Below are 25219 nucleotides of genomic sequence, written 5' to 3'. Positions count from 1 at the left end.
TTGCCTCAGTTTGGCAGTACCTTTACTTGGTCCGGATACTTGGATACATCATACCTTACGAAGAAGCTGCGATGCAGGCAGGTGTGGTGGGGGAGTTCTTGACCTCATTCGGCCAATGAGAGGCTGATCGCAAGCCGCCCCCGTCAGCCCTTCGCCCAAGAATGCCTGTAGAGAGACGGGACGTTGCTACCTTACTGCTGGATAGAAAACCGGAAGCTTTGATAGGTAATGCTGCATCACCACGGTCTAATCTGCAGCGTGGCTTTTCACTCTGCAAGCTCTCATAGATTTGGAGTGCCGTTCCTTTCCCTCGTCTAATCTCAGGCTGCAAGGCTTACGGGCATATCTGTACATGTCCGAAGCTCGGTCTTTTGTCACTGAGTTGCGTGTGGCGGCGGTAGCGGTGATGGGGCCGGTGCTGAAGCGGAGGACCGATGCATTTCCGATGCACTCGGGGCTTCTTAGCCTGGCCTTTCGATTCAGAACTTGTGGCCCAGCTCAGGTACCTTGCGTTTGGTACCTCTGGTGCAGTCTATCTCACCTTACCTTACATTAAGGTAAGGTAATCGCGAACATGGAAAGCCCCTTTCTCTTTGCTTCCATCACTCCTAAAATCTCTAGACCTCCCTGGAAAGTGTCCCTTCTACCTTACTAAGGCAGAGCTGATGTTTCTGTCTGAGTTGACGGTGCCCTGAGATGCCATTCGCCCCCCCTTGCCCCATGCTCTTTGAGTCTTTCCCCTTCCCGTTCAGTTGGAGTCGCCCCCTGGTCCCTTTGCATCCATCTAATTTGTTTGGTTTTTGCGTGCTGCGAGCAGCCAACAGCAAGCACGTGTTATTCGCCTGTTGAGGAGAGAAATGGGTTCCATTCAAATTCGTATCGATACTTCGTACACCACCTAATAAGGCGAGGTAGAGGAGAGACAATCTACAACGAAAGGGTGAAAAAAAGAAGGAAATCCCCATTCCGTCATGATACCCACCTACCTAACTTAGGAATACCTCAATACCTAGATACTTCCATCTACAAATCGTTCGCTGTTGGATTGCGCATTGTGCCATCGCCGCGTCCGACCGCGTCCCGGCTTATTTTTCTCCATCTCTTTAACCCCCCTCGACTGTGACCCATCCCAATTAATTATCGGCATCCCGTACATCATCTGGAAAAGAAGAGAACAAGACAGAGAGTGGCTGCAGCAGCAAGAGCAGTGGGCACTGAGCACCGACAAGCAAAGCAAGCAAGCAAGCAGGCAATTAATCAATGCAGAGCGAGAGCGATATTATTCCCACCCCGTCAGGTCAAGATACAACGTAGCGCCAAACTCAACTCGCGTCCTCACTCTGCCACTCTCCACTACCACACCCTCCCCCAAAACTCAATCTTTTTTTACCCTTCCACTTCTGCGCAGCAACACTCAAATATCATTCCGGCAACGCCCCTCCACCTTCCCTCTTTTCCTTCTTTTTCCCCTCCCCCCCTTGTCCCCCGATCCGCGCATCTTCAACCAACAACGGGCGACAGCGACAAAAAGCGACCACAGCGACAACGACGTAACCTTCTACCACAACCTGCCCACTGGGCCAACCCAATACAGTCCAGGGCTTATAGAGCTCTTTTCTTCCTCTCCCTTCATCGTCCGCGGTCAATCGACGATAGCACATCATGGCGTGGTCCAAGTCGACGCGGATCAGCATCATGCTGGCCATCGATGTCGTCTTCTTCCTCGTCGAGTTGATTGTTGGCTTGGTTGTCAAGTCGCTGGCCCTGACTGCCGATGCCTTCCACATGGTGCGTTTGCCCCGATACCACCCTGCCGCGCCCCGTGTGACGTATCGCTAATTCAAGTAGCTCAACGACATCATCTCTCTCTGTGTCGGGCTCTGGGCCGTCGCCGTTGCAAGAAAGGCCACCACCGATAAGTACTCCTACGGTGTATGTCATCCTTCTCCCACTCGATCGAAGACAACGTTGAGCTGACTTGAGTGTGCAGTGGTTGCGGGCCGAGATTCTCGGCGCCTTCTTCAACGCCGTCTTCCTCATCGCCCTCTGCGTCTCCATTATTCTCGAGGCCATTACCCGATTCTTTGACCCTCCCGAAATCGAAAACCCCGTCCTCATTCTCGTTGTTGGTGCATTCGGCCTTGCCTCCAACCTCGTCGGCTTCTTTGTCCTCGGCGGCCATGGCCACTCCCACGGCGGCGGCCACGATCACGATCACGGCGACGGCGAGCACGACCACGGACACGATCACCCCCACTCTGCAGAACACGCCGCTGAGGAAGGCCGCGCCCACGTCTCGCACGCTACCGACAACGATGGTGGCAACGTTGGCGATGTTCTTCCCGAAGCCATCGTCGCTAGAGCCTCCGCCGGTGCCAACCCTGAGACGCCCCGTCGCATTCGCTTCGATGGGGAGCCCGACCCGTCGGGCCGAGCCCAAAGCCGCACATCGGCCACCTCCAAGAGCCAGAACCGAAGAAACAGCTCGCGAAACCACTCGCGTCTCACTAGCATTGAGGACATCAGCATCTATCCTTCGAGCTTCCGCCAGGAAATTATTGACGCCAGCCGTTCTCAGCGTGACGGACAGGAATCGACCACGAGTGAGAGCGAGGTTGAGGAGACTGTCATCGAGGATGGCGAGCCTGATGAGCAGTCGCCTCTGCTCAAGTCTAAGGGCAACGACCACTCCTACATGATCGAGAACTCCCGTGGCCGATCCTCCCACAAGCATTCGAGACGCGAGTCCAGCCTTCACATCGACCACAACCACAACAAGGAGCGCAAGAAGGCCTCTGGCGGCCACGGCCATGACCACGGCGATATGGGAATGAACGCCATGGTTCTTCACGTCATTGGTGATGCTCTTGGCAACGTCGGTGTGATTGTCACCGCTCTTATCATCTGGCTGACCGATTGGCCTGGCCGTTTCTACGCCGATCCCGCTGTCTCTCTGTTCATTACTCTCATTATCCTCAAGTCCGCCATCCCCCTCACGAAGGCGACCTCCAAGGTCCTTCTCCAGGCTACCCCCGACAACATCGACCTTCAAGAGATCCGCGAGGACATTGAGAAGTTGGAAGGTGTCATCAGCTGCCACCACGTTCACGTCTGGCAACTCTCCGATACCAAGATTGTTGCCTCTCTTCACGTCCATGTCAACTTCCCAATCTCCGCCGAGAACGGCGAGAAGTACATGAAGCTTGCAAAGTCGGCCCGCAGATGTCTCCACGGCTTCGGTATTCACGCGGCCACCATCCAACCCGAATTCTGCGGTGACGACGAGCACCACAATGTCACTGAGCCCGAGCACATTACTCAATACGATGGCACTGCCATTGCTGGCTCGCCAAAGCAGACTTGCCTGTTGCAGTGCGTAGATAATTGCGAAGCAGGTGGCTGCTGTACCGAGTCTACAGCTGCTGGAAGTCTGCGCAGCCAGTCTACCCATAGCCACGAAGGTCACGGACACGACCATGACCACGGCAACGGTCACAGTCACGACGACCATGGACACTCTCATTAATTCGGTCCGCGGCATAGCTCTCTCTAATACCACCATTTCTCAACAGAGCGCGGCACATCTTGAATAGGGTCCACGGGGGTTTTCAATTTTCTTCATCGCAAGGGCGAGGCTTTTTGCTTTCTTATCCTGCTACTTGGAACTACCAAAAAGACTGGCGTTTATGGGACTGGGGCAAGACAGAGGCAAGGGTGAAAGTTCTATCACGCGCGTGAATCCAAGAAGGAAGGGGACAGCGGCTCCAGATCCGGGATTGGCAGAAGCAACTTGATTACGGCTAACATCGGTGGGTGGCTCACGTTGCCTCCCCTTTCCATCCTTCGTTTCCTTTTTCAGTTATTTTCGAAGCGGTTGTGTCTTCCTTTTGTAGAATATCCCATTAGCTCTAATATCATCAAAGACGGCGCGATCCAGTCAGGATGTGGGGCGTGTACAACCAGCTACAGTCATTGCAAACAAGAAATACAAATTTCACAGTAGACTTCTACACCTTGTTTCTTCTGTCGTGAAAGTAAAGGGACTAAACTCGCGTGTATTCGTTGTGAAATTATACGATATACGACTGTCAGACTTTTGACTCTGGTTTATTCCCTGTTGCGAGGATACCTACACTTCAACTGGTCATCTCGGAACCGGCCCGCCATGCAACCGCCACTATGCCCGTTTTCTGTCATGATTGTAGACATCAAAACATTCTGTACTGTTTACATGCGTCGTCTTTAGCATGTGGGGAAAATATGACGAGCAGGAAGAGAATATCATGCCTAGCGGAGGCGGACATCTGCTCAGGAAGTTTTCGCAGTACATGCAGTCTCGAGCTTGAATACGTCAAGAGGACTTATGGGCAAATAAAGAAGCATACTAGACTGAGGGAGGTATCATTACGACTTTGAGGTTGGCTATTTCCTCCTCCTCGTCCCTCTCTCTCCCCTTCCGAAAGTGCTTCTTTTTTTTACTAATACACAAAAAGCACGGCACGCTGGGGACGCTCATCGCGACCCTCTTCTCGTGCCCCTATTCTTTTTGAACCCCTCGGTGTGGTTTGCCACATTTCGCTTCCCCTAAGACCTGGTTGTAATGATAATGTATAATCCCGCCTAACGTCCGCTGTCTCAAGTCCTGGAAGAACGCCTAAAATGTAATGTGAATTCACGCAACCCCGTTTCGGAAGCATGATAAGATGACTGTGAAGATGGGAGAAAGGAGGTAATTTGTGAGTTGAGGGCATGATAAGAGACGCAGTGGGATTTCCTGCCGGCGACTCATATCTCTGGCCTCATCCCATGAGTAAGCGGCTTGAGGTTGTTTATTTGGGCAGCGAGCTGGAAGGCTTCTTGATGACAAGCTTGACCTTCTTGGGGGCAGGTTGACCTTCAACAGGAGGTGGTGATGCCTGCGGCGGAGGCTTCGGCGGTAGAGATGCCGGAACCGGTGGAGGAGGACTGGCCGCGGACGGTGCGCCAGGCAGAGGTTTGCGAGCCGGCTTCGCATTGATGCTCTCAGATGGGGGAGGGGCTGGTGATCCGGCGGGAGAGGCACGAACACTCAACGGTGTGCCAGGTCTGCGAATCTTTGACGGATCTCTGTAGGGCATCTGGCTTTTGACGCCGGCCTTCTTCAGGATCTTCCTGAGGTTGGGATGCCGGAACTTGAACATCCTGCGCTTCTTAACCACAGTGCCGTCAGGCCGGACAGTAAGCTTCGCCTTCTTGAGAGCTGGCGATGCCTCATCAACCCCCGGAATCTTGTCGGGCCGAGGCCGCTTCTGCGATTTGCTGCTGCCGGGCTCGGGTGTGGGTTGAGGAGTAGAACGGCCATTTGGCTGCATGGACGATGACGATGACGCCGAAGATACCACAGATTTGGCGATACCTGCCTTGACGATACCGGGCTTCACACTCGGCGGCCTTGACCCGGGGAGCTTTGAGAATGACGGCTTTGGAGTAGACGCCTTGGCATTCGAGTGCGCGACAATGGAGTCTGCCTCCCGAGGGACAGGGGACGGTGCGGCGCTTGGAACGGGAGACTGTGCGGCAGAGACCGGCGATGGGCGAGAGACCGCGGGAGCGGGGCGTGGAAGGGAGACCGTGGGCTTGCTGGGTTTGGCAATACCACTCTTCATGTTGACGATGAGTCGTTTGGGTTCGGGCGGCCGAGATGGTGCAACTACAGGAGCAGGCGCGGGTGCAGATACCGGTGCTGGTAGTGGCGCCGGTGGTTCGGGCTCTTTGATCTTTTGCGGTATGCCCGTCTTAAAGAACGCCTTGAAGTTGATGATGTTCTGCGCGTTTGTTAGCAAAATTAAGGACGGAATAGCCAACTCCGAGTGAAAAACATACTCTGCCAGGTTGACGCTGGACAGGACGATTAACTCTCCATCGTTTAGGATACTTCAAAGTAATCGTCCATCGGTCAGCAGCATCCACTATGGTGCCGCAAAGCTCCAGCAGCGTGATCTTCTCAGAACGCCCGATCAGGTTAGAGTTGATAGCCTTCCAGAAAGCTCGCTCCAGTGCCGCTTCTTGCTCCGAAAACTGTTCTTCCATCTCTGTCCTCAAAGCCTCGAGTGCAACGTTGATATCCTGCTTTCGAGCAAATTCTTTTCGCCTCTTCTGCGTCTCTGCTTCCGTATTGTCCACAATCATGAGCCCTCCATCAGGAACAGCAGGCGCCACCTTGGCCTTCGACTGCTCTCCAAAGGCGAGGCTAGCCAGACCTGTACAGAAGATCTTGACGAGTTTATCCCGCACGAATGGAGACCGATCAGTGCTCATAACGGAAAGAATCAGGCGGAAGACAGGCAGATCCATCAAATAACCCAGATCCACCAGAGCCTCGAAAGCCTTGAGTCGAACCAAGTCGCACGTGTCATCCTGCAAGTACTGGACAAAGGCCACAGCACTTTTGGGAATCACTCCGGCTTTCATGAGTTTGCGTCTGCATTCGAGCGCGGTGGTCGTCCAGATGTTCTGGTAAGAGTTGGCCCATTCGTCCATCCTACGGAAGCGATCAATCTCGACGATAGCCTCCTTAAGGAAACCTCTCTCTTCGGCTGACATGTCCACCTCCATGGCATCGTCTGACTCCCGTCGCTTCTCTGGAATCAAGCTATGGGCGAGAGCCTCCAGAAGCTTGGCAACGTAGAAATGGTCCGAGTACGGGTTATTGGCATTGTTGTTGAACTGAACTTGATTCAGAAGGAACCGTCGTGCGGCTTCGGGACATCTACCGCTAGCATCGCGAATCTTTGCAATGGCCATAGGCAGTGCGCTCTGCACGGTGTACTGCTTCTTGTCGGAAAAGTCGTTTGGCCGAGGCATGGAGGTATCGGCATAGCAAAACATCTCGGTGAAGGCTTTCAGTAGATGGGTCATACCAGCCATTGAGACCTTATCCGCGGCGTGGTGATATAGCATCTCTGCAGCCATTGTCCTGATGCCGTGGAAGTATCGCCGGTCGACAAGGGTCCTGGTGAGGAACGTCGAGACCAGTGGATGAGGCGGACTCTTCTTGAGATAAAGCATCGAATCCTGCTGCGCCACGACGTCCCTATCTTGCTGGAGCTGGGACACGTACATGTAGCTCTGGAGATTTGTCTTCATCTCGCAAGCCCATTCAAAGTCAGCGTCCATCCGAATCCACTCGTAAGACTCTTGGTCCATGGCCTTTTCGATCTCGGGCTCCCATTCGGAGAAATCCCACTTCCTCATATCTTCGGGGTTGGTCAGAACGTCACCCAGGCAATATAAGAGCGCGTCTTCGTTATTGTCAGGATCGGCAGCAGACTGTGCGCTAAGCTTTTCCGTTGCTCTCCTCTTTCTCTTCAATCGCTTGTACTTGGTGTTGTAAGGAATCTCGAACTTAGCGGCCTTAGCAGCATCCTCGCGAATCTCCACTATATGCTCGTAAGGTGTTCCATCAGCTTCGTGAATTCTGATGGTCATGGGGCCTGTAAAAAGACCGGCCTTTTCGTCTGTCTTGACACCGTGCGCCTTTTCCTTGATGGCGCGAAGAAATTCTGATTTCTTCAGGAGCTCAGCTTCAGTCAGGGCTTTGTCCTGAACTTGTCTTATAGTCATCTCGACACAGAGTCGCTTTTTGTTGAAACGTTGAAAAACGTCGAACCTGGGGCAGCCCGAGCCGTAAACCCATTGATTCCAGAACGCCTCCAGTTTGTTCCTGGCATTCTTTTCGCAAACCCTCTGAAACGACTCCGTGTTGATAATCCATTCGCTCTGTCTGTCTCCGATGTTGGCCTTGTAAAGAATTCGGGAAATGATGCGCGTGAGGTTGGTCTGGGCAGGTGCTTTCATCAACCGCTTGTCGAGAATGAAGAGCACCAAGGGCGCCTTGAGTGCCATGAATTCCATCTCGAAATCTCCAATGTGCAGGAGATGGCCAAGTTCGTGCAGTGACGGCCGCTTGATATCAACTGTCACCAGCTTGTCTGACATTGTCTTCATCCGGAACCTGTAGTCGTTGTTGCCGCATAGTTTCTTCAGGAAAAGATCAGTCATGTAGTAGGCGATGCCGATGACGACCCAAAGATCTCTGCGAGTATTGGGGAAAAGGTTGATCCCACTCCACTGCGAGGCCAGGCTGTACACCAATTGCCTTGTGACGTCTACCTCTAGGTCGATGATGTCCTCGGGGAACAGTAGGCGGGTGCTAACGAAGGACAGTGATTGGAGGGCTACCGTATCCTCTACCATGTCATCGAGAAAGCACATCTTGTAGTTGTCGAACGGATATCGAGCAAATGTGAGGGTGAAGAAGTCAGCAGCCGCGGCGAGCGCTGCACACGTGTTCTGGACCTCTGCAGCTCTTCCCGGGAGGCAGTAGCCGTGAATCTTGAGCGCGCTAGCTCCGAGTTTCTCGTCGTTCTCTTCCGTGCGAAAATCTGAGAATAAGTCAACGTGCTCGAACGGACCGACCGCGAAGCCGATTTTCTGCACGGCAACTCGCTTCTCCATCTCGAAAGTCATAATCTTCTTCTGCTCGTCTTCAGGATCGACGATCTCGTCTGACAGAATGCCAGAGCACACGACTGTCATCTCTAGAAGCTTGTCTTCCTCGGTAAGGGCGAAGTCTCTGTCAGCCTTGGACTGGTTTGCCCCGCGATCGCGGTTGCCATTGGCATTACCATTCCTGTGTTGGGTAGCCAGTGGTTGCCAAAGTGCATCACCCAGCGTCCTCGGACATTTGACGGCCATCGTCCACGTCGGAAGCGTGCCGGGGTCGTCGATGCAGGGAAAGATACAAGAAGCAGTGCCTGGCTCGATGGAATGTCGAGTATAGGCATGCGGATATCGAAGATCTCCAGCATCAACGCCAACAAACTGAACGCCATCCCGCACAAGCTTGGTCTTGAAAGGTATCGTGACACGGTACTCCCTTGAACTAGTCAATTCGCTCTCGGGGAGCTCCGCAGAATTTGGCGTCACGCTCGAAACGCGAATCTTGAGCGTCGGCCGTTTGGCGATTCCCGCTCCAGGTACCGGTTCCTCCTTAGCAGCTCCCTTGGTCTTCTTAAGATCCCTCAGACTGACTCGCAAGGCACCATCAGCGGGCGTACAGCCTACCAGCTCTCTATTCTCGGCAGGCACGTCGCTCCTTCGGGTGTGCATAAGGGGTCGCATCCGGATCTTCCTAAGGTCGTGATGCGAGGCGTTCCAGTCATAGTATTTCGGATAATCCAGTAACTTATACGGATCCGTGTACGTCGCTGACACCTTTTTGGGTGGCCCCAGGGGGTTCTGGTCCTTGAGGGCGGTGACCGTAATGTTCTTAACGTCGATTTCGGACTGTCGCGCATCGATGGCGAACTCGTCAAGCTGGGCATTTCCGACCATGCCAAAGGTGATGTGGGATTTTCCTTCGATTCGCTTCGCCCGAAAGTTGATCTCGAGCTCGACATCTTGTTTCAGGACGAAATACGGATAGGGTGGCTCGTCTTTCATAGGAGGGAGATCGTCTTCGGAATCGCTGCCGATGACCTCGTCAACGGCGGGGGCGGCCGCAGCGGCCTCGATGGCGCTCATGGTGGGCTCAGTTTGCGCTCGAGAGTATGACGTCGCAGTTTGGCATCAAGCAAAAGGCTCGAGTCGCTCGGTCGAGCGGCCAGTCGTTTGTTTGATGGTTTTGAGGTCCGGCGGATACGATCCAAAGAAGGTGCGCCGGCGCGAGATTCTCAGGTGCAGGATTGAACGAGGGCCACGATCATCCTGTCGCTGCGGTCGGCGTCGCAAAGGTAGGAAATCGGTCGTTAGAGGTCGCCGGAGGAAATTAAATGGAATAGGCAAAGGGTCGGCGGCAGCTGAGAATATTAATAATGCCGTTCTCCAACGGTACGGCGGTACGACCAGCTGAGAGGTAGGAGGTTGAGAGAGGTTCTGCTGCGACCAAACACAAAATCTGAGGTCGGCAGCAGCTGGTGCAGTTCAGGCCTTCCAAGGTCAGCGCGTCCCACGGTTCGCCGCGACTGAGATGGAGCTGCCGGAGCCACCTTGGCTCCTGCGCCTGAGGTGCCTGCCCGTTGGGCGGGTCACGACTCCCGTCCACCTCGAGCTCGGTTATGTAAGCAGACCACTACCCAAGGTGCCGCTCCACCTGTTGCTTGAGCCACCAAGCTCCTTCCCATATCCGACCAGGTCCTCCAAAACAGAGCCGCCATATCATCGCCATTTCTTCCCTCTTTCTAGAAGGGAACCACGACTTATTGCACGACTCATAAACGCCTACTTCCAAAGGCTTACTACGTACCTTAAGTAACTGACCAAGGCATATCACAATCACAAGGGGAGGGTAATATTGTTCATTTCAGCATCGACAATATGGGACAATTCGAACGCTTATTCTTGAGCCATGCTAACCCAACAGTCTACATATGATAATGTTACAACTAGACATCGCGCTACCCCGATGCAAGATAAGAAGCAGACACGGCACACCAGGTATCGCACAATCACAGCCCAACCCTGCAACCGACTACCTCTCGTCAGGTTCGGCCACGGCGATCACGGCGTCTTTTCCTCGCATGTACCCTCAGTGTCTCCTCATCACGCAACTCTTCAGGGAGATCGAAGTCGATCTCGGGTATCTCTGGTAACGGATGTCCCCATGCCACCACCTTGCGGCCCGCACGCCTATGCCGGTGCAAAGCGCTCTCACGCTCGTATCTCTTCTTGAAGAAGGATTTGAATTCCCTTGGGGGTTCAGGCTTTGGAGGAGGCCGTGGCTGTGGTGTCGCACGTGGACGTTTCTTGCTATTCTTCGATCCTCTTGACCTTTCTGTGGCCTCTTCACGAATCTGTTTGGTCACAGAATCATTGTCATCATCAGATCCTGGGGGGTCACCGTCGCTGATATCGCCAGTCTCGTCATCCCCGTCGACATCGTCCTCGCTGCTTTCGGAGTCTGCGGATGAATCCTCGTCCCCGCTTGATGACTCTTCTGCTTCTGCTTTTTCGGCGAGAGCGCGGTCCTTCTCTGCCTTGCGGCGCTTCTCTTCTAAGCTCCACTGGCGGAACTTGTCGAGGATGGCTTGGCAGCCCTTGACAAAGTGCTGCCGTGCTGGCTCGAATTGCTTTTTTCGCGTCTCTGTTATACCACTAACACCCATGACTCGGAGCCAGTCGTGACCCTGGAGACCGTCTAGGAGGCGTGCAATCTGATCTTTCTCATGCTGAGCTCGTCCTCGTTCGGTATTGCGAATGGACTTTTCCAGCCTTTCCGCTCTCTTGTGGGAAGATATAAAGGATGCATCAGGAAGAGGATCTTCTACGGGTTCTCGCTTTTGCGAAATGCCCAAGAAATCAAAGTCTATCCGCTGAGCATCGACAAGCTCGTCAAATAGAGCATCGCCGTATCCACGCACAGGAACATTGTGTCCAGCAGTCGAGTTTGCTGAGCCATCAAGCCCTGCACTGGGGTCTAGTGTCGCGCCTAGATTTCGGTGCCACGGGACTGGATGAGGGCGTGTGGGGTACGAGTCAAAAATGACTATCGGGGTATCGAAGGTGAAAAGCTCTGAAGGGGTTATCGTCAGCAAGTGTACAAGGATGTGTTTGCTCAATCTCTGGGAGCAGAAGACAACTTCAAGGGAACTGGGGGCATACGCTGTTCTTTAGGTTCATTGCCGATAACCTCGTCATACTCGGGGAAATACGCAGACAGCTCGCTCTTGAAGCGAGTGGCCTCTTGAGAGCGCAGTTTGCGGCCCCCCTCCTTTGTGTGGGTATCGACCTCGCGGGGCTGCAGGCGATCCAACTCGTGTTTAATCCCATTAATGGCCTTTTCCTGATGCTTGGTCAACTGGGCAGCATTTTTGTTCGCAGCAGCAGCGGCTGGATTCGGAGGATGCACCGTCGCGACGTGTTGCGGTGCGGGTTTCGGCGTGGGTTTTGCTAGGGGTGCGACCACCTGAGGCTTCGTGGCCGCGGTCGTGGTCGTGGTCGGATGCGGAGTCGGGGTGACGTTTGCCGTGGGCGTCGCGTTGGCGACAGCAGGCTTGCTCGATAGCAAAGCAGGGCGAATGAGGATTTCGATGCTCGTCCGTGGTCGCTTGGGTTTCTGGTGTTCAAAATCGACAATATGATCGGTTTGGTCGAGCTGTCGCTTGGTACGACCGGACAGCGTGTGCTGGTAGCTGGAGATGTTTTGGGGGGTGGCAGCGGCGCGCGTCACAGTGTTCGTGTTGGCAGCGGCGAAGGCCTGGACGGGATGGTGAAGGGGATGGGGGTGAAGCTGCTGCTGGACGAGGCCTTCAGTGTTGGTCCTCCGGGTGGAGCGCGTAACGGAGGCCATTGGCGACGATTGAATAGCCATTCATTGTTCTCTGGTCGATTCTTCGCGATGGCGATTGATGGTGACGATGAATGAATTTTTTTTTTCTTCTCGCTTGGTCTCCCTCGGTCGCAGAGTCACGGTCGGGTGTCGTCGTCGTCGATTGCGATGCGGGAAGGGCAGGCAGGCAGCGAGTGGTCTTCTGGCCCAGATTTGGGGGGTGTGGCACGGGTGGTTTGCTCCAAAGGTGCTTTCCTCGGGCTGTCTGGTCGCCTCCTTCTGCACTGTCTTTTACTGGGCGTACCTATCTCACGCTGGTAAGTGCCTGCCCAGTGTTTGCGTCCGCCACGGGAATGCCTGCCTCTGCTGAATGCAGCGGGCAGCCGCTGAGGCCGCTGTGGGTGGGTTCCCTATCGGCGGTTCCGAAGGAGGGGGAGAAGGGAGTCTTTGGTCGAGGTACATCTCGTTTCTGCTGAACCTTGGGCGAAACCTATGTACCGTCACTTGCCCTCCCTCCCGCTTTTAGAGGTGACAGAAATCCTGACATCAGCAAGCTCCTGGACTCTTTTCCCACTTTCCTGCCAGAAGTCACCCCTGATTCCCCTTGCCATACTCCGTAAGCAGATGTCAATGCATTGGGTTGAACGAAAACCAATAATTAGAAAGCCAGGTGCCACTAGTCTATCTGCCAGAACATCGGCAGCAGCATGTTGTTCAGTGTACAGATCCCTCCTTGTGGTTCAAGCAAACGCGTCGCAATTACATCATAGCGCAGAGTCGCGTTCTTCACCGTTCGTAAACAGAATATTCATCAAAACGACTTCTTCTGGCACTGAGACGATTTGTAGCAGCCCATATTGCTATTCCGCAAAGAGAAGATTTACAAGCCTACTACTGCGGTAGACACTCCGGTTACTCCCCCTGTTGTAGATGTATAGGAAATGTTGTAAACTAAATGGACGGCAAAAATAGGACGTGAAAGGGGTTTAGAACTAACACAGGATTAATTCCATTGATCAGTAGCTTCAGTTGACTTTCTTTGCCTGCTTACTCACCATAAACTGCAGACACACCACGTACTGGATTCATTCGAGTGAGTAGACTTGATAGGGAAGACTGTCTTCTCAACGAACCAGTTGCCAAAAAGGCTTCATCTCGCGAAGGTCGTGTAACATGTCAATATCAGTGCAATACTTGAACACATTCTCGTCTGAATCGTCGACAGGTGGGAATATATGGCCTCGCCACCACCATTCTCTGAAGCCTTTTGCAAAGTTCGGCAAGATGCGAAGAAGATGACATTGTGCCACAAAGGTAAGTGTCCTGTCCGCCATACTGACCAAAACTATGTAATCATTCGACCATGGCGCAGCAAACAATCGTGACATAACAGCGCCAATCAGGACTATGGCTCCTCTTACCATAGCCCATCTTCTCATCGTGAGCCAGCTTGGGGTAGCAATTTGAATAATAATGTTCCTCTGCTGGTGAAAAGGGGCAAAGTTGCAAACTACTCAACATTCTCTTGATCCCATTCTTTACACATATTCCATAACATGAATGCAGAGGGACGTCGCCATGGTCTTGTTCAGCTCCTACAGATAGCGCTCATTCTTTGGTCCTGTTGTCGCACGTACCGTTGGGCCGGCCTTGTACATCATCATGTTCTGATATTATGCTTTTGTGCCACACATGTTCACAAAAGTTAGACAACAATGAGTATCTCAGCTAACTAATGTAGGGAGAAGCAAGACCCGGATGGTCAAATGATCAGCTAAGTGATCCGGGAGCAACCTGATTTGCTATTTCAAGCAAGAGCCCAAGAAATTTCCTTCTGTTCCCTGAGTGAATTCCGCTTCGTACAACTCCTTGCCGTAAACAGCTCTCTTCGGGCCCTTGACAGCAACAAAACTTGTCCGTCGGCTCCCTCTTGTCAATTTCAACATCCCAGTATTCAACAACCCAGCCTCACTTTTGAGCAGCCTAGCTGGAAAATGAAGCTTCGTTCGAAAACCACATACTCGTCTGAATATGTCAACAATCACCTTCGGTGGGCAATCTTGCCTACAGAGATTCGACTGATGATCCTCGAGCAAGTTGAAATCGGATATAAAGGACACGATTTGTCGGACTGGGTAAGCGTCTCAAGGGAATGGCAAGCCTTCTTCGAAGCGCGGATTTTCCAACGCCTGAGGCTTCGGTATCCTGGTTCCGACATCGATAATCTAAGCTCTTTTGTTCACGGTGATCGAAGAGATCTAGTCAAGGAGATATTACTCCACGTCAGCCTTGAAGAATACGATAACGTGAATAAGTTCGACGAACCAGAGACCCGAGACACGATCAATACGAACAACAAGCTCTTCAGTCAAGCGCTAAAAAAGTTATTCATCTCTCTTTCAACATGGTCTACGCCGAGATGTGGCGTCAAACTAAGGTTGAGCGCCAGCTCTCCGAGTGATTCAGGCCACCCTTGGGCGCATCGTGCCGAGGCGAGTCAACATGGTCGCAGACGTGTATACTCCTCAAAGTCGAAACAGCGTCTCCTCGGCAACTTATTGAACACCAGCTCCGGCACTCTCAAGCTTTCTCAGGTCCCCATCGTCAGAAAGCTTTTCGTAAACCAATATTGCTACAGAAGTATGTCGAAGGCATTGCTTGCGAAAGTTCTTGGAAGTCTTTGCCGTCTCAGGACTGTCAGCTACGAGCCATGGCACGCGATAGCTCAATACGAACAGTTCCCCCGCGATGAGGCAATGATCATGCTACTCGACCGTGCGGCCAGAATTTCCACGATGAGTTCAGTACATGTTTGGGAAGCGCAGTCTACGCTTAATGGAAGCCCGCGTTTTCTTCGGATGCGCAATGACGACCTTGTATCTTCAGCGGTCAACGCAAGCTATCGGCTCCGGTTTCTTACTCTATGTCACGCTGTTGATGCTACAGACTTCTTCCGGCATTCGTCAAGGGATATACTGGAGAATACCTCTGAGCTATCAGATAGTCTTCGGGCCTGGCCAGCCCTTACACATTTAGCCCTAACGACATGTATTGGAGACCTAGTATCCAACCCGTCAGCTCTAGATCGCCTGCTTCTTCAGGCAAGCAGGGCTGCTCTGCGCATGCCCTTACTCAAGAAAATGGAAATTTGGGCCCCAGGCGCCCGTGAGGGATTTATTCTGAGATACCACGTTCAGAGAGGCTCGCCATTTCTTACCGTTATAGCGACATGGCAGCTCAAGTTGACTAAGGAGGCTTTGAGATCATGGGAACGAGTGGCAGCTGGCTGTTCAGAACGCGGACTGACCTGCAATGTGAGGCTGGTGAAAACGGAAACTACAATGTCCGACTCACCATATGCGCTTTGTCACATGTTGGCGCTATTTCCGCAACTGAGAGAATGGAAATCACTTTCAAACTTGTAAAGATAGGTGCCCAAGCGAACCACTGGCTCAATTATATGGTCCGATTCTAGGCATGTGTATAGAACTTTTCGTATTCTTAGGAGCGAAGTCTGATGCAGTCTATCGTCATTGGACAGGCGATCTGCAATGTATACCTTGGGTACCTGTATCAGATGCATACCCAGACTCTAGTACTGCTAGCAGTTGGAGACAGAATCCTTGGAGATGGTCTTCACATCCGCCTCGGCCATATTTGGAACCCCCGTGGCAACCAAGACGGGAAAATGGGTAGATAGACGAATGCGATCTCTATAGTGATTCCACCTTCCAGAGGCCATAAAATTAACTTAAAGGGTAAAACCATTCTGGTATTTAACAACGTAAGCGATCAGATCGAATGCACAAACGGTATGGGAACAAATAATCCGAGAAGAATCCTAACTTATGAGAGAGAGAGAGAGAGAGAAGGAAGGAAGGAAGTTATAAGGTCAATATGCCAAAGAATGAATATCTCTTTCTCAGGGTTTGGGGACTTAAACGTGAGAATGTAGTCCCAGTCATTGGAGTTCGAATTCCGGTGGACGGGCAAGAATTCAAGACATCTACAACAACCGTTTTTTCAACCCCAGCTCATGCGCATACCAGCTTCCTCACGTCTCGCCCTCATGAAAGGAGCAACATTCGAGCGAGAAGCTGAGCGAGGAGATTTCACTTAAGAAGCACAATCCGCCGTCATTTTCTTTCCCAAACAAATTGAAATGCTAAATAGAACTGCTGTAGAAGCTTTCGGGTCTACCGCTCGTGTTTTGCTTAGGCGCCACGCAACCATCGACAAGGACCTTCACTAAGCCAGTCCAACTTTCTTGAAAAGAAAAATCTCGGATTCTTTGTCCTAACCGTACTGCTTGGGTGTCTCGGAGGTTTTTACGATTGACGTGTGGGCGTTGATGAGCCCGACTTCGCCGCCAGGGGGTGAACTGATGGGCGTGGCGATGTGACTAGCGAGTGGGTGTGAAGTTAGAAGAAGCTCTGGTTTGTCATTGGCATTAAAAGCCCTTAAATTTGATTTCTTACCTTGAAAAGTCCTTTCTGCACGCATTAATTCCCTTGGAAACCCGCTGATTGGCAGCGCAGGATCGACAGATGCTGGATGTGATTCATATGAAGTATGTTGCAGATGAAGATTGATCATAGTAGTCGACACTTCCTTCGCATTCAAGATTCGAATCGGGATTCCCTCGAAATACTTCAGCTTTTTCATGTCTTCAATCTGTTTGTTGAAGCCCACAATCTGAGGGCCTGATGAGTTGTCTTCGACTTCAACAACGGAGAAGTGGGGTTCGAAACCATGTCGCAAGCAGTTAGCTATCAGATGCCCGAGAGACTTCATATAGTCAGACGAGTTGGGAATCCTGCATTGAATGAAGCCTGTTTCTAGGTTAGTTGATGGTAGTATAGGATGTGAAGTCTAGTCAACGGATAGTCAAACACACATGGTAAGTGTGACGCACCTTCGCACCGAAACCCCCCTGCAACAGGCTTCACCGAGTGAGGCTTCTTAACGAAGTAGAAGGAGCTTGCGATGAGTCTGTGAGCAATCTCTAGGATCTTAGGCTCAATTTTACTCGTGTATCTTTTGGCTTCCTCCTCAAGTTGGTCGACCTGGTTCACTGCATCGAGGGCGGGGGTTGTAAAGCCAAGTTCAGGATTTATCCGAATGTGCTGTGCGAGACTCGAGTCGTGGTGGGATTTCAACACGTCCTCAACAAACCTTTTCCAGATGACCTCGCCATCTAGGATTTGATCGACCCGATCAAAGAGTATAGCACCGAACTCCATGATCTTAGATATCCATTTGCGCGGGCCCTTCTTGGCTAAATCATGTGGGCTCAAGTTATCGGCGGTCAGCTCGGCGGGCGTCTTCAATCCCGTTCCAATTGTCAGCAGTATATCTGGTCCATGGTCCGCAGTGTCGGGCCAGATCATTATTCTTTCATGATGTGCGACTGAAACAGGACAGTTGTGATACAAAGCCCCATCGATGTAGGTATCATTGGTTTTGGGGCGTGGAAATGTCTCGAAGTAGGGAGGGGCCGCGGAAGTTGCTCGAGCTCTATGCACATTTCTCGTTAGAATCACATCAAGATTACTATGCGACTCCATGATGGATCACTCACGCTTCCCAGACCTTGAACTCTTGCTCCGGCCTATTTGATCTCAAAAACCGACAGTCTATTCAGGTCAGTGATGCAGGCTTCACGTATAATAAGTATACATGATAATCGGCCTTACTGTGTCCATGTCCTTTTCCCTCTGGTCTTCTATAATTTGCGATAATGACTGGGTGTTGATTGACTGATGTTGTCGATGTGACGGCAACTTTCGTAGTCATCAAATCGCGGGCGTCGTTTCTCCCGAACAAGAGTCTATCCTCTTGGAATTGGCTTTTGAGCAATTCTTCGAGTGGTTTTGTTTTGTACATGCTTCCGTGATTTGCGACACTAAGAGGTCCGAGAATGGGCACCCCAATGAACTCTCGAGGAACAAACGCCTGTTTGCAGAGCTGCTTGAAAACATCAATACAGGTGCCCACAGACCAGTTGTTGACTCCCAATCCAAGGGCAATGATGCCTCCCGTACTGTGAAATTATTAGACAATCGCGTTGTCATTCTTTATCTGATTTCAACTAACCTGGTTCCAACAATGAGGTCAAAAAAGAGACAGATCGGAAGCCCAGCCCCTAGCTTGCTTTCGATTGCCTTGAGAACTTGCAGCTCGACGATACCACGCACGCCACCACTGGATTTTGAAGTCAGCCACTGTTATCGCACTTCGCCGTTTGATATCCTACCCGTCTAGGCTGAGGACACGAGCCCCAGCGAGAGGAGGTTTGCTCCATATAGTCCATCCACTCCCTGGGAAGGTATCCTTGGGGTGGAGAGGACAATTGGTCATCTTCATGGACATTTCTGATTCGTGATCTGCGTATGCCTTGACGCACGGGGAGCACAAGACATGCCCGCAAGGCAAGGGGTGTTCGGGAATCTCCCTCAGACAACAGAAACATGTCGAGTGGCTGACGAAATTTCTGAAGCTCTCTGGAGTAGAAAAGAAGGATTTCACTTGCTCTTGGTGGACCCTGGCTGCGACTAAATCTTCAGATTGTCTTCCAAGGAGACTGTTGTTTGCCTCAAGAACCTTTCTTTTTAGCACTTTCTCCAGATCCGTAAGTTTCTCACGTATTTGTTCGATCCATTCAGTTTTGAACTGAGTAACATCGACGTCAGGTACGTAACCCCCTATTCGGAAAATCTTGCCTGCTGAGGTCTGGTGACCTTTGGGATTGTGACCGGACTTCACATTACAGCAGTAACCATGCTGAGGTTCAAAGTAGCTGCAACGGACGTAATCTTCAACAAATATGCCGATTGCATTCTGCAAGGATTTCACGTATAAATCATCGAGAAGCTCCGAGGCTTGACCTACGTATCGTAAGTATCAAGAATTTGTCGCAGGAGAAGTCTACCTGAACGTACCCGGAAGCCTCTGTCTCGCCATGTCCAGCATGATGCAGGAAGCGATCATCGGTGTCATACTCGTGAGAATTTGTGCTGTGGTGACCCTTTCAGGGGAGAGACCGATGACAGAATGACGGCTAATCAAATCAGCCAAATCAACGAGATAGCCACTGAAATTTTGAGGGATGGGTCTATGCTTCAAAGCCTCCTTGATGAAGTTGAACGGCTGGTTAAGGTTCTGGGAGAAGTGTTTAAAGGCCGAGTGGAGATACGTCTGCAGTTGTTCGGCAGTGGCAAGCATACGTACTCGGCTTTTCGATTCGAACGATTCTAGACACTTCTGCTCGAGTAGTTCGTGGAACCTTTCAATTTGCCTAGCCAAAAGTCTGGGCTGGTGTCCATTGGGTATTCGGATGACAGAGACTGAAGCGTAATAGCATTCTAGAAGGTCTTGGGTCGTCTCAATCTTCCTGCCGGTATCTCGCATTGCCTCGGTATGTTGTCTCAAGTGCGGGTTTCGGGAGATGGCCTCACGAATATTCTCCATGGCTCGTGAAGTGGCTGTGCTGACATCCCACTCGTCATCAGAAGCCAGTCCGGTTGCGTTGAGCGCGTTGAGCACGATAACGGCGTGTGGAAGTGCTGGTTGGTTCAAAGACTTGTCTACTGAGGTTGCGCCCCATGATAGCAGCTTCTTGACAATGGTAGACTCGAAAGTCCTAGCAAACTCCTTAGTTGAAGTAATAAGACCACCGGGAGATAACTTACCCTGGACTTCGTGCAACGAAAACCACAACGTCAGAGAACGTGTAGAGAAGACGTGGATAGAGGTGTTTCACGGCATATTCTCGCATTTTCATCTCCGGACTCGATGCCCAAGCGATTTCCCACTGGCATCCATGAACGGACCTTTTCAACACTCTCACACAGCGCGAAACCGATACTGCACGTCTCCGACCTTCACTGGCAATATAGGTCGCCCCCTGATCCCTAGGTGTTTGTTGCAACGCTTCCGGAACGCGTTCACTACCGTTCAAGCCCTCGCAGTCGGCATAAAGCTTCGGTTTCTGAGTATAGAATGACGCTGGGTCGGCGTAGAGGTGAACATCGCCCGTTGTTGGTAAGTCATCAAGCCGAGCCGTGACTGGAGAGGCATGCTCAATGCTTTGTTGATTGGTTTCAGTGCGATTGATCAACATCTTAATTAACGTACTCTTTCCTGCGCCTTCGAACCTTTAGCATTTTTCTTGCCGTTGAGCTAAGAAGTCTCACCTGTCTGGCCGACAAAGGCTACTAGTCGAGGGTAGCATTCCTCTTCCATAGAGGCTTGGCTTTGGCTGAGCAAAGTCGCAAAACGACCGTAGTCCTGAAAAGTAGTCTGCGTAGTATCGTCTCGGCCCACACCAAACCATGTCGTATCGTTGTCAGCTTGTAGTTCTTGTTCGTAGCTCTCGTCTGTTCTCTCCGGCTCCAGTATCTGACGGAGTCGTTGGATGACACGTGGAAAGGACTTCTCATGAGGACGGACCACGTTGCGAGGCGCCTTCGGACCATGAAGCGGCCATTTATCCCAACACTCGTCGCAGAAGTGGCTGTCGCTACATTCGGTGCATACAGAGAGAGACCTTGACGTTGACTTGCAGTCAAGACAGCAATCGGCCCCGCTGGCCTGGCCGTCTGTTGTAGACTCAGCCATCGTTGCTGGAATTATAAGGCAAGATTCAACGACTTACTGGTTACATTTGGAAGAAGAGAGAGCAGAGAAGGTTGAAAAACATACCTCGAGGGATGTCCTAGATAACCCAATTCGGGGGAACTAACGGGCAGCAGCGCAAGGCTCCCAGCCTGCCTCCAGACCTGCGCTCATCCTGCAGCCACAATTCCTTCTGGATGTAATGAATATGTCATTTGATTTATCTGGCAGTGATAGGCGGGTTCTTTTCTGGGGTCGTGGTATTTGATGACTGCAGCTAAACTACCGTTCCAATTACGGCTGCTGGCCCACCGCAGGCCATCGTGCAGAGTTGTCCACGGGGGAACTCAAGAATAGCACAGTAGCAACCAAGAGTCGAGTATTCTGGTCTTCATTCGCGTATTATCTTCTCTTCACACCATCAGGTCATCGTTGACTAACTAAATCTTGCTATTTGATGATTTCAATGCCACCTACCATCCGCCACATTGCATGCATGGAAAACTCCTACCACCGTTGATACGCGCTCATGATGAGACAGGTGCGTCTCCGGCAAAACATCACTGGTCATGTTGAGTCTTGGCCTCTGGATGTTCGGCATCTAATGCCACCATGGCCTGAGAACGACCCGGCAGCATTTGAACGTTTGAATAATTTTCTTTGCTATTTCAAGACTGTGAATTATTTGAGCATTTTCGACTAGCCAGTATAACCCATAATTACTTACGTTCACTTTTCACGCTCACGAATTTGTATCACGAATTTGTATCACGAATGTATTCGCAGTCTAATACGGCACTACTTACATAGCGTAACGATTAGTGATATGACTACCTTGAAGTTTGCTACTCAGCACGCATGAGATAACACCTAGGTCTACCTTGGCTCCATTGAGGCTGCCGCAGTAATTACCGAACTGGAATTAAGTCTCGCGTTTATCAACGGTCTGATGTCTCAAGTTAGTGCCTACGAACCCTCCTTTTAAACATGTAGTCATGAGAACACTCACCTCCCTATGCCCTACACTGTTATAGGCATTCTAAGTACTGGAAAGATGTCCGTATTAACGCAATCATGTGGCAGAAGCGGGAGACTACTAGGCTATAACGGTAGAAAGCAATCGATAGGCTGTAGTGAAGGTAATAATCATCTCGGCCTATTGCCGACTCCCTCGCTCTAGCAGTCCCGTGATCCATCTAAAGAGATAATGACAAAGAAGAATTCACATCTATTCACGGGCCTCATCGTTCGTCCTAAGTCGTAGCGGACGTGTTCGCAGCTTAATACGGTACTACCATGGAAGCGTGAACGCTACGGGAGCCGTTGTTAGTTTGCACTTAGTAAAAGATGGCACTGATTGAAAGCATTTCTCTCAAGCTAATTTGCCAAACCTCTCACATTAGCATGATCTGTGATTCGCTCTACACGTCTGCGTAATCGATCGAATTAAGAAGGCAAGTCCCTACGACAAAGAATAAGTCTTTCAGGCCTCTATGTAATCATATTTACTGTAACCTACCTGCGAGGGCTGTAGCTAATAGAATACTCTTTGTTTCTTAGACTTAGCTTTTTTAACTAAGTCGTCTGAGTCAACTTTAATCATGAGACTATGATTTCGACTGAGGTCATACTAGTGATAATCCGCCCATGACATCTACCTGACCTCAAAATATGGCTGTGAGTCGGCTCAGACGTGCGCATCTCAGAGTTATATATCACAGGGAGGTTTCGACTGTTCAGAATCACTTTCAGACATGACCCATCGAAGAACCAACCATTGCATAGATGACATTGAAGTTGAAGTTGAAGTTGAATTTGATATTATGCAACGGACTGCATAAGTCCTTGTACTAGAAAAGTGCCTATAACTCAATCGAGCCATGCCGATTTCCATGGCTTTGCTCACCCAAAAAGCGCCGGTAAGAAGTGCATGCCATGTTGAAAGTGGATCAGCCTCCAGCAACGCCGACATCCATGCAAAAAAAGCGCGACTTTCCATCAAAGCCGCATTCAGGCTTGCTATAATTCATTTACTCGAAATCCGTCATTTCACTCCATCTCAACATCGACCCTAACCCTCGCCTCTCACCTCTGGCATCTTTGCTCATTGTCGTAGTGAAAGTCTTTGACCAGCCAAACGACCTGCAAAGTTGAGCTGCTGAAAGAACCCTGGCTTAATCCTTCTTCATGCCGTTCATCAGACCGTTGGTCAGAGGCGGTGCCTTGGCGGCAGCAATAGCTTGCTTGTTCGCGAGCTGCTTCTCCTTGGGAATAGTCAGAGCGTTGATGCCAAGGAAGTTGCAAATACTCGTGATGACCAGGTATGCCCAGCGGAAGTAAACGACGGCCGAGAAGATGAAGTAGCCGTAAAGATAGTACAGCTCAGTCTGGGCACTGATGCCCGGGAGGCCCAGACGTGGAAGGTTGGCAAGCGCGGCACCACCAACAAGGGGTACAAGCATGACAGTCCAGTAAGGGAAAGGCTGCTTCGTGAGGTGGGCGAGAATCATCTTCGTAGTCAAGCGGCCGAATACAAAGGCCATGGTGACACAGAAGAGAACAAGGTGGTTATCGCTACGGATGGCCGAGTACGGCGAGTAGACCCAGGCGCCAATAGCAAGGGTGTACACTGTCATGGGCGTCCACTCGAGGAAGACAGGGGCTACGGGCTCACCGCGCGAGCGACGGGCCTGAATAACGTGGAGAACGCAGAAGGGGATGTGGGTTGCGAAGAGCGAGAAGACGATCATGGCAATCCAGATGTCCCGAATCGAGTAATCTCCCAGCAGGTAGTGGAAGCCATAGAGATGCTGTTCGGCCTTGTCGCCAAGGATGTTGATGATGGGCTCGGTCCAGATGCCAGGGCCGTAAATTCCAGAGACAACCATGACGCTGCAGGCGATCAGGATACCTTCGGTTGGACCGTTGATCCTGCCCAGGTAGAGGGTGTGGGTGTGGTATGTCTCCCAAGTCGAGAAGAACATGGGCAGGCATGGGACGAGGGCCGTAAAGACTCCAGACTTGGAAGTGCCGAGGCCCATGGCAGCAGTCTCGAGAAGACTGGCCAAGGTGCAGTTCAGGGAGTCAATGCCGTGGTCGAAGAGCTCGCCAAGTCCGCTCGAGGTTCCGGTGCGTCGCGCTTGCTTGCCGTCGAGGTTGTCCATCGTCTGGTACATGAAGAGACCGAAAGCGAAGCTGTAGTATAGCCATGAAGGGCCCTATCGACACGCGAATTAGCCGGGCTGTCCAGACCTGCGATCTGGCTTTGGCCGGGAACTCGAGCTTGACTTACCGGTCCTACCAAGTCAGGCATGAAAATGACCAGGAGGCCAATGTTTCCGAGGATCATGAAGAAGCCCAGCAGAGTGACCATGTTCGGTGCCAGCCATAGCGGCAGAAGCTCGACGGCAGCATTCCACTACGATGAGGCTTGGTTAGCAATATGTTGGAGAAATGCTGGAGTCGAGGCCGCTCGGACGGCGCGGGGCAGCGGCGGGTAGGAGGGGAAAAGATGGTCGGAGAGGCTACGCACGTAGGGTCGGAGGATGTAGTTGGAGATGGGCGACTTGTCGACGGCCGAGTACTTGTAGGACTTGAGGTGGATGAGGGCATCATCCGAGATGCATTCGGCGGCAGCCGTCCCTGTAGGATGAATTGTTAGCTGTCGTCCACGTATGAGGTTCCACCATAGCTCCCAGACAAGCTTTCTCGCCCTCAATTGTATGCGCGCACTTTGAAGGTGACGCCGAGGCCATCCAGGTGCCCTGGCGCATATGGCGAGGTCAGTCTCTGGGGGAAGAGGGTTCGTGCTTACTGTCTGAAGTTGCGGCGCCCATGGCTGTGAAGAATTGCGTCAGAGACACAAAATCGAATCGATGTAGAATCTCAGGTTGCGGCGGGGGGAAGGAGATGGAGGGGGAAGGTTGAGGAGGAATGCCAGAGGCAGGAGAGTGGGATGTAACAACGGCCGTGGGGAAAGGAGGGGATGGAGGAGGTATTAAGCAGAGGGCCAAAGGTAAATGGAGGACGGGAGCCACGAGAGGATTGCTCGGCTTCCACCGCAAGTTTGACGTGCAGTGCAGACTTGGGATCGAAGGTGTGTAGGTAAGGTAAGGAAGGAAGTACCTTATTGAGTTCGCATCATAAGGCAGGCCGTGCCGTTGGCTCCCGTCCAGGTGTCTCTCTGCCTCTCTTTTTTTTCTAATTCTTTTTTTATTAGGGGTGAACAAGTGGCCGGGGTCAGGCAGATGAAGTGGATTTGCGGTTGCGACCAGCAGCAAATGGCACGCACCGCAG

General features: G+C 51.6%; 5 protein-coding genes across 5 annotated transcripts; 2 read left to right on the top strand and 3 right to left on the bottom strand.

Moving 5' to 3' along the window:
* The first annotated feature begins 854 nt into the window (after positions 1-854).
* On the top strand, positions 855-3998 carry HER10_EVM0003717 (cation diffusion facilitator). The gene is made up of 3 exons (XM_035473382.1): positions 855-1788; positions 1849-1932; positions 1991-3998. The coding sequence occupies exons 1-3, from the start codon at positions 1663-1665 to the stop codon at positions 3524-3526; spliced, it is 1746 nt and encodes a 581-aa protein (XP_035337078.1). The 5' UTR covers positions 855-1662; the 3' UTR covers positions 3527-3998.
* Positions 3999-4551: 553 nt separating this feature from the next.
* HER10_EVM0006789 (uncharacterized protein) lies at positions 4552-9965 on the bottom strand. Its single transcript, XM_035476365.1, has 2 exons — positions 5863-9965; positions 4552-5804 (listed from the first exon to the last, which is right to left on the bottom strand). The coding sequence occupies exons 1-2, from the start codon at positions 9562-9564 to the stop codon at positions 4830-4832; spliced, it is 4677 nt and encodes a 1558-aa protein (XP_035337309.1). The 5' UTR covers positions 9565-9965; the 3' UTR covers positions 4552-4829.
* A 212-nt stretch (positions 9966-10177) lies between these two features.
* HER10_EVM0005261 (uncharacterized protein) lies at positions 10178-12473 on the bottom strand. The gene is made up of 2 exons (XM_035474883.1): positions 11641-12473; positions 10178-11551 (listed from the first exon to the last, which is right to left on the bottom strand). Exons 1-2 carry the CDS (start codon positions 12347-12349, stop codon positions 10521-10523), a joined length of 1740 nt encoding a protein of 579 aa, XP_035337198.1. The 5' UTR covers positions 12350-12473; the 3' UTR covers positions 10178-10520.
* Positions 12474-14301: 1828 nt separating this feature from the next.
* Positions 14302-15732, top strand: HER10_EVM0009386 (uncharacterized protein; the record flags this gene model as incomplete). Its single annotated transcript, XM_035478875.1, has 1 exon — positions 14302-15732. One exon carries the CDS (start codon positions 14302-14304, stop codon positions 15730-15732), a length of 1431 nt encoding a protein of 476 aa, XP_035337531.1.
* A 6987-nt stretch (positions 15733-22719) lies between these two features.
* HER10_EVM0002881 (CDP-alcohol phosphatidyltransferase) lies at positions 22720-25171 on the bottom strand. Its single transcript, XM_035472574.1, has 4 exons — positions 24738-25171; positions 24456-24565; positions 24216-24341; positions 22720-24141 (listed from the first exon to the last, which is right to left on the bottom strand). The coding sequence occupies exons 1-4, from the start codon at positions 24757-24759 to the stop codon at positions 23098-23100; spliced, it is 1302 nt and encodes a 433-aa protein (XP_035337005.1). The 5' UTR covers positions 24760-25171; the 3' UTR covers positions 22720-23097.
* Positions 25172-25219: the final 48 nt, after the last annotated feature.

Source organism: Colletotrichum scovillei (assembly GCF_011075155.1).
Source record: "Colletotrichum scovillei strain TJNH1 chromosome Unknown Contig00002, whole genome shotgun sequence".
Lineage (NCBI taxonomy): Eukaryota > Fungi > Ascomycota > Sordariomycetes > Glomerellales > Glomerellaceae > Colletotrichum > Colletotrichum scovillei.
Note: the sequence above shows the minus strand (reverse complement) of the source record. Positions and strands in the feature narration are given on the sequence as shown.

What these genes read in the sequence shown, in the direction of transcription:
- HER10_EVM0005261 (XM_035474883.1), bottom strand. Translation starts at nt 12,349, where the DNA reads ATGGCTATTCAATCGTCGCCAATGGCCTCCGTTACGCGCTCCACCCGG. An exon ending in CAATGAACCTAAAGAACAGC is followed by an intron (nt 11,552 to 11,640) that starts GTATGCCCCCAG and finishes TAACCCCTTCAG; the next exon opens with AGCTTTTCACCTTCGATACC.
- HER10_EVM0003717 (XM_035473382.1), top strand. Translation starts at nt 1,663, where the DNA reads ATGGCGTGGTCCAAGTCGACGCGGATCAGCATCATGCTGGCCATCGAT. An exon ending in CTGCCGATGCCTTCCACATG is followed by an intron (nt 1,789 to 1,848) that starts GTGCGTTTGCCC and finishes TAATTCAAGTAG; the next exon opens with CTCAACGACATCATCTCTCT. An exon ending in CCGATAAGTACTCCTACGGT is followed by an intron (nt 1,933 to 1,990) that starts GTATGTCATCCT and finishes TTGAGTGTGCAG; the next exon opens with TGGTTGCGGGCCGAGATTCT.
- HER10_EVM0002881 (XM_035472574.1), bottom strand. Translation starts at nt 24,759, where the DNA reads ATGGGCGCCGCAACTTCAGACA. An exon ending in GGGCGCCGCAACTTCAGACA is followed by an intron (nt 24,566 to 24,737) that starts GTAAGCACGAAC and finishes TTCATCCTACAG; the next exon opens with GGACGGCTGCCGCCGAATGC. An exon ending in ACTACATCCTCCGACCCTAC is followed by an intron (nt 24,342 to 24,455) that starts GTGCGTAGCCTC and finishes GCCTCATCGTAG; the next exon opens with TGGAATGCTGCCGTCGAGCT.
- HER10_EVM0006789 (XM_035476365.1), bottom strand. Translation starts at nt 9,564, where the DNA reads ATGAGCGCCATCGAGGCCGCTGCGGCCGCCCCCGCCGTTGACGAGGTC. An exon ending in TCCAGCGTCAACCTGGCAGA is followed by an intron (nt 5,805 to 5,862) that starts GTATGTTTTTCA and finishes ACAAACGCGCAG; the next exon opens with AACATCATCAACTTCAAGGC.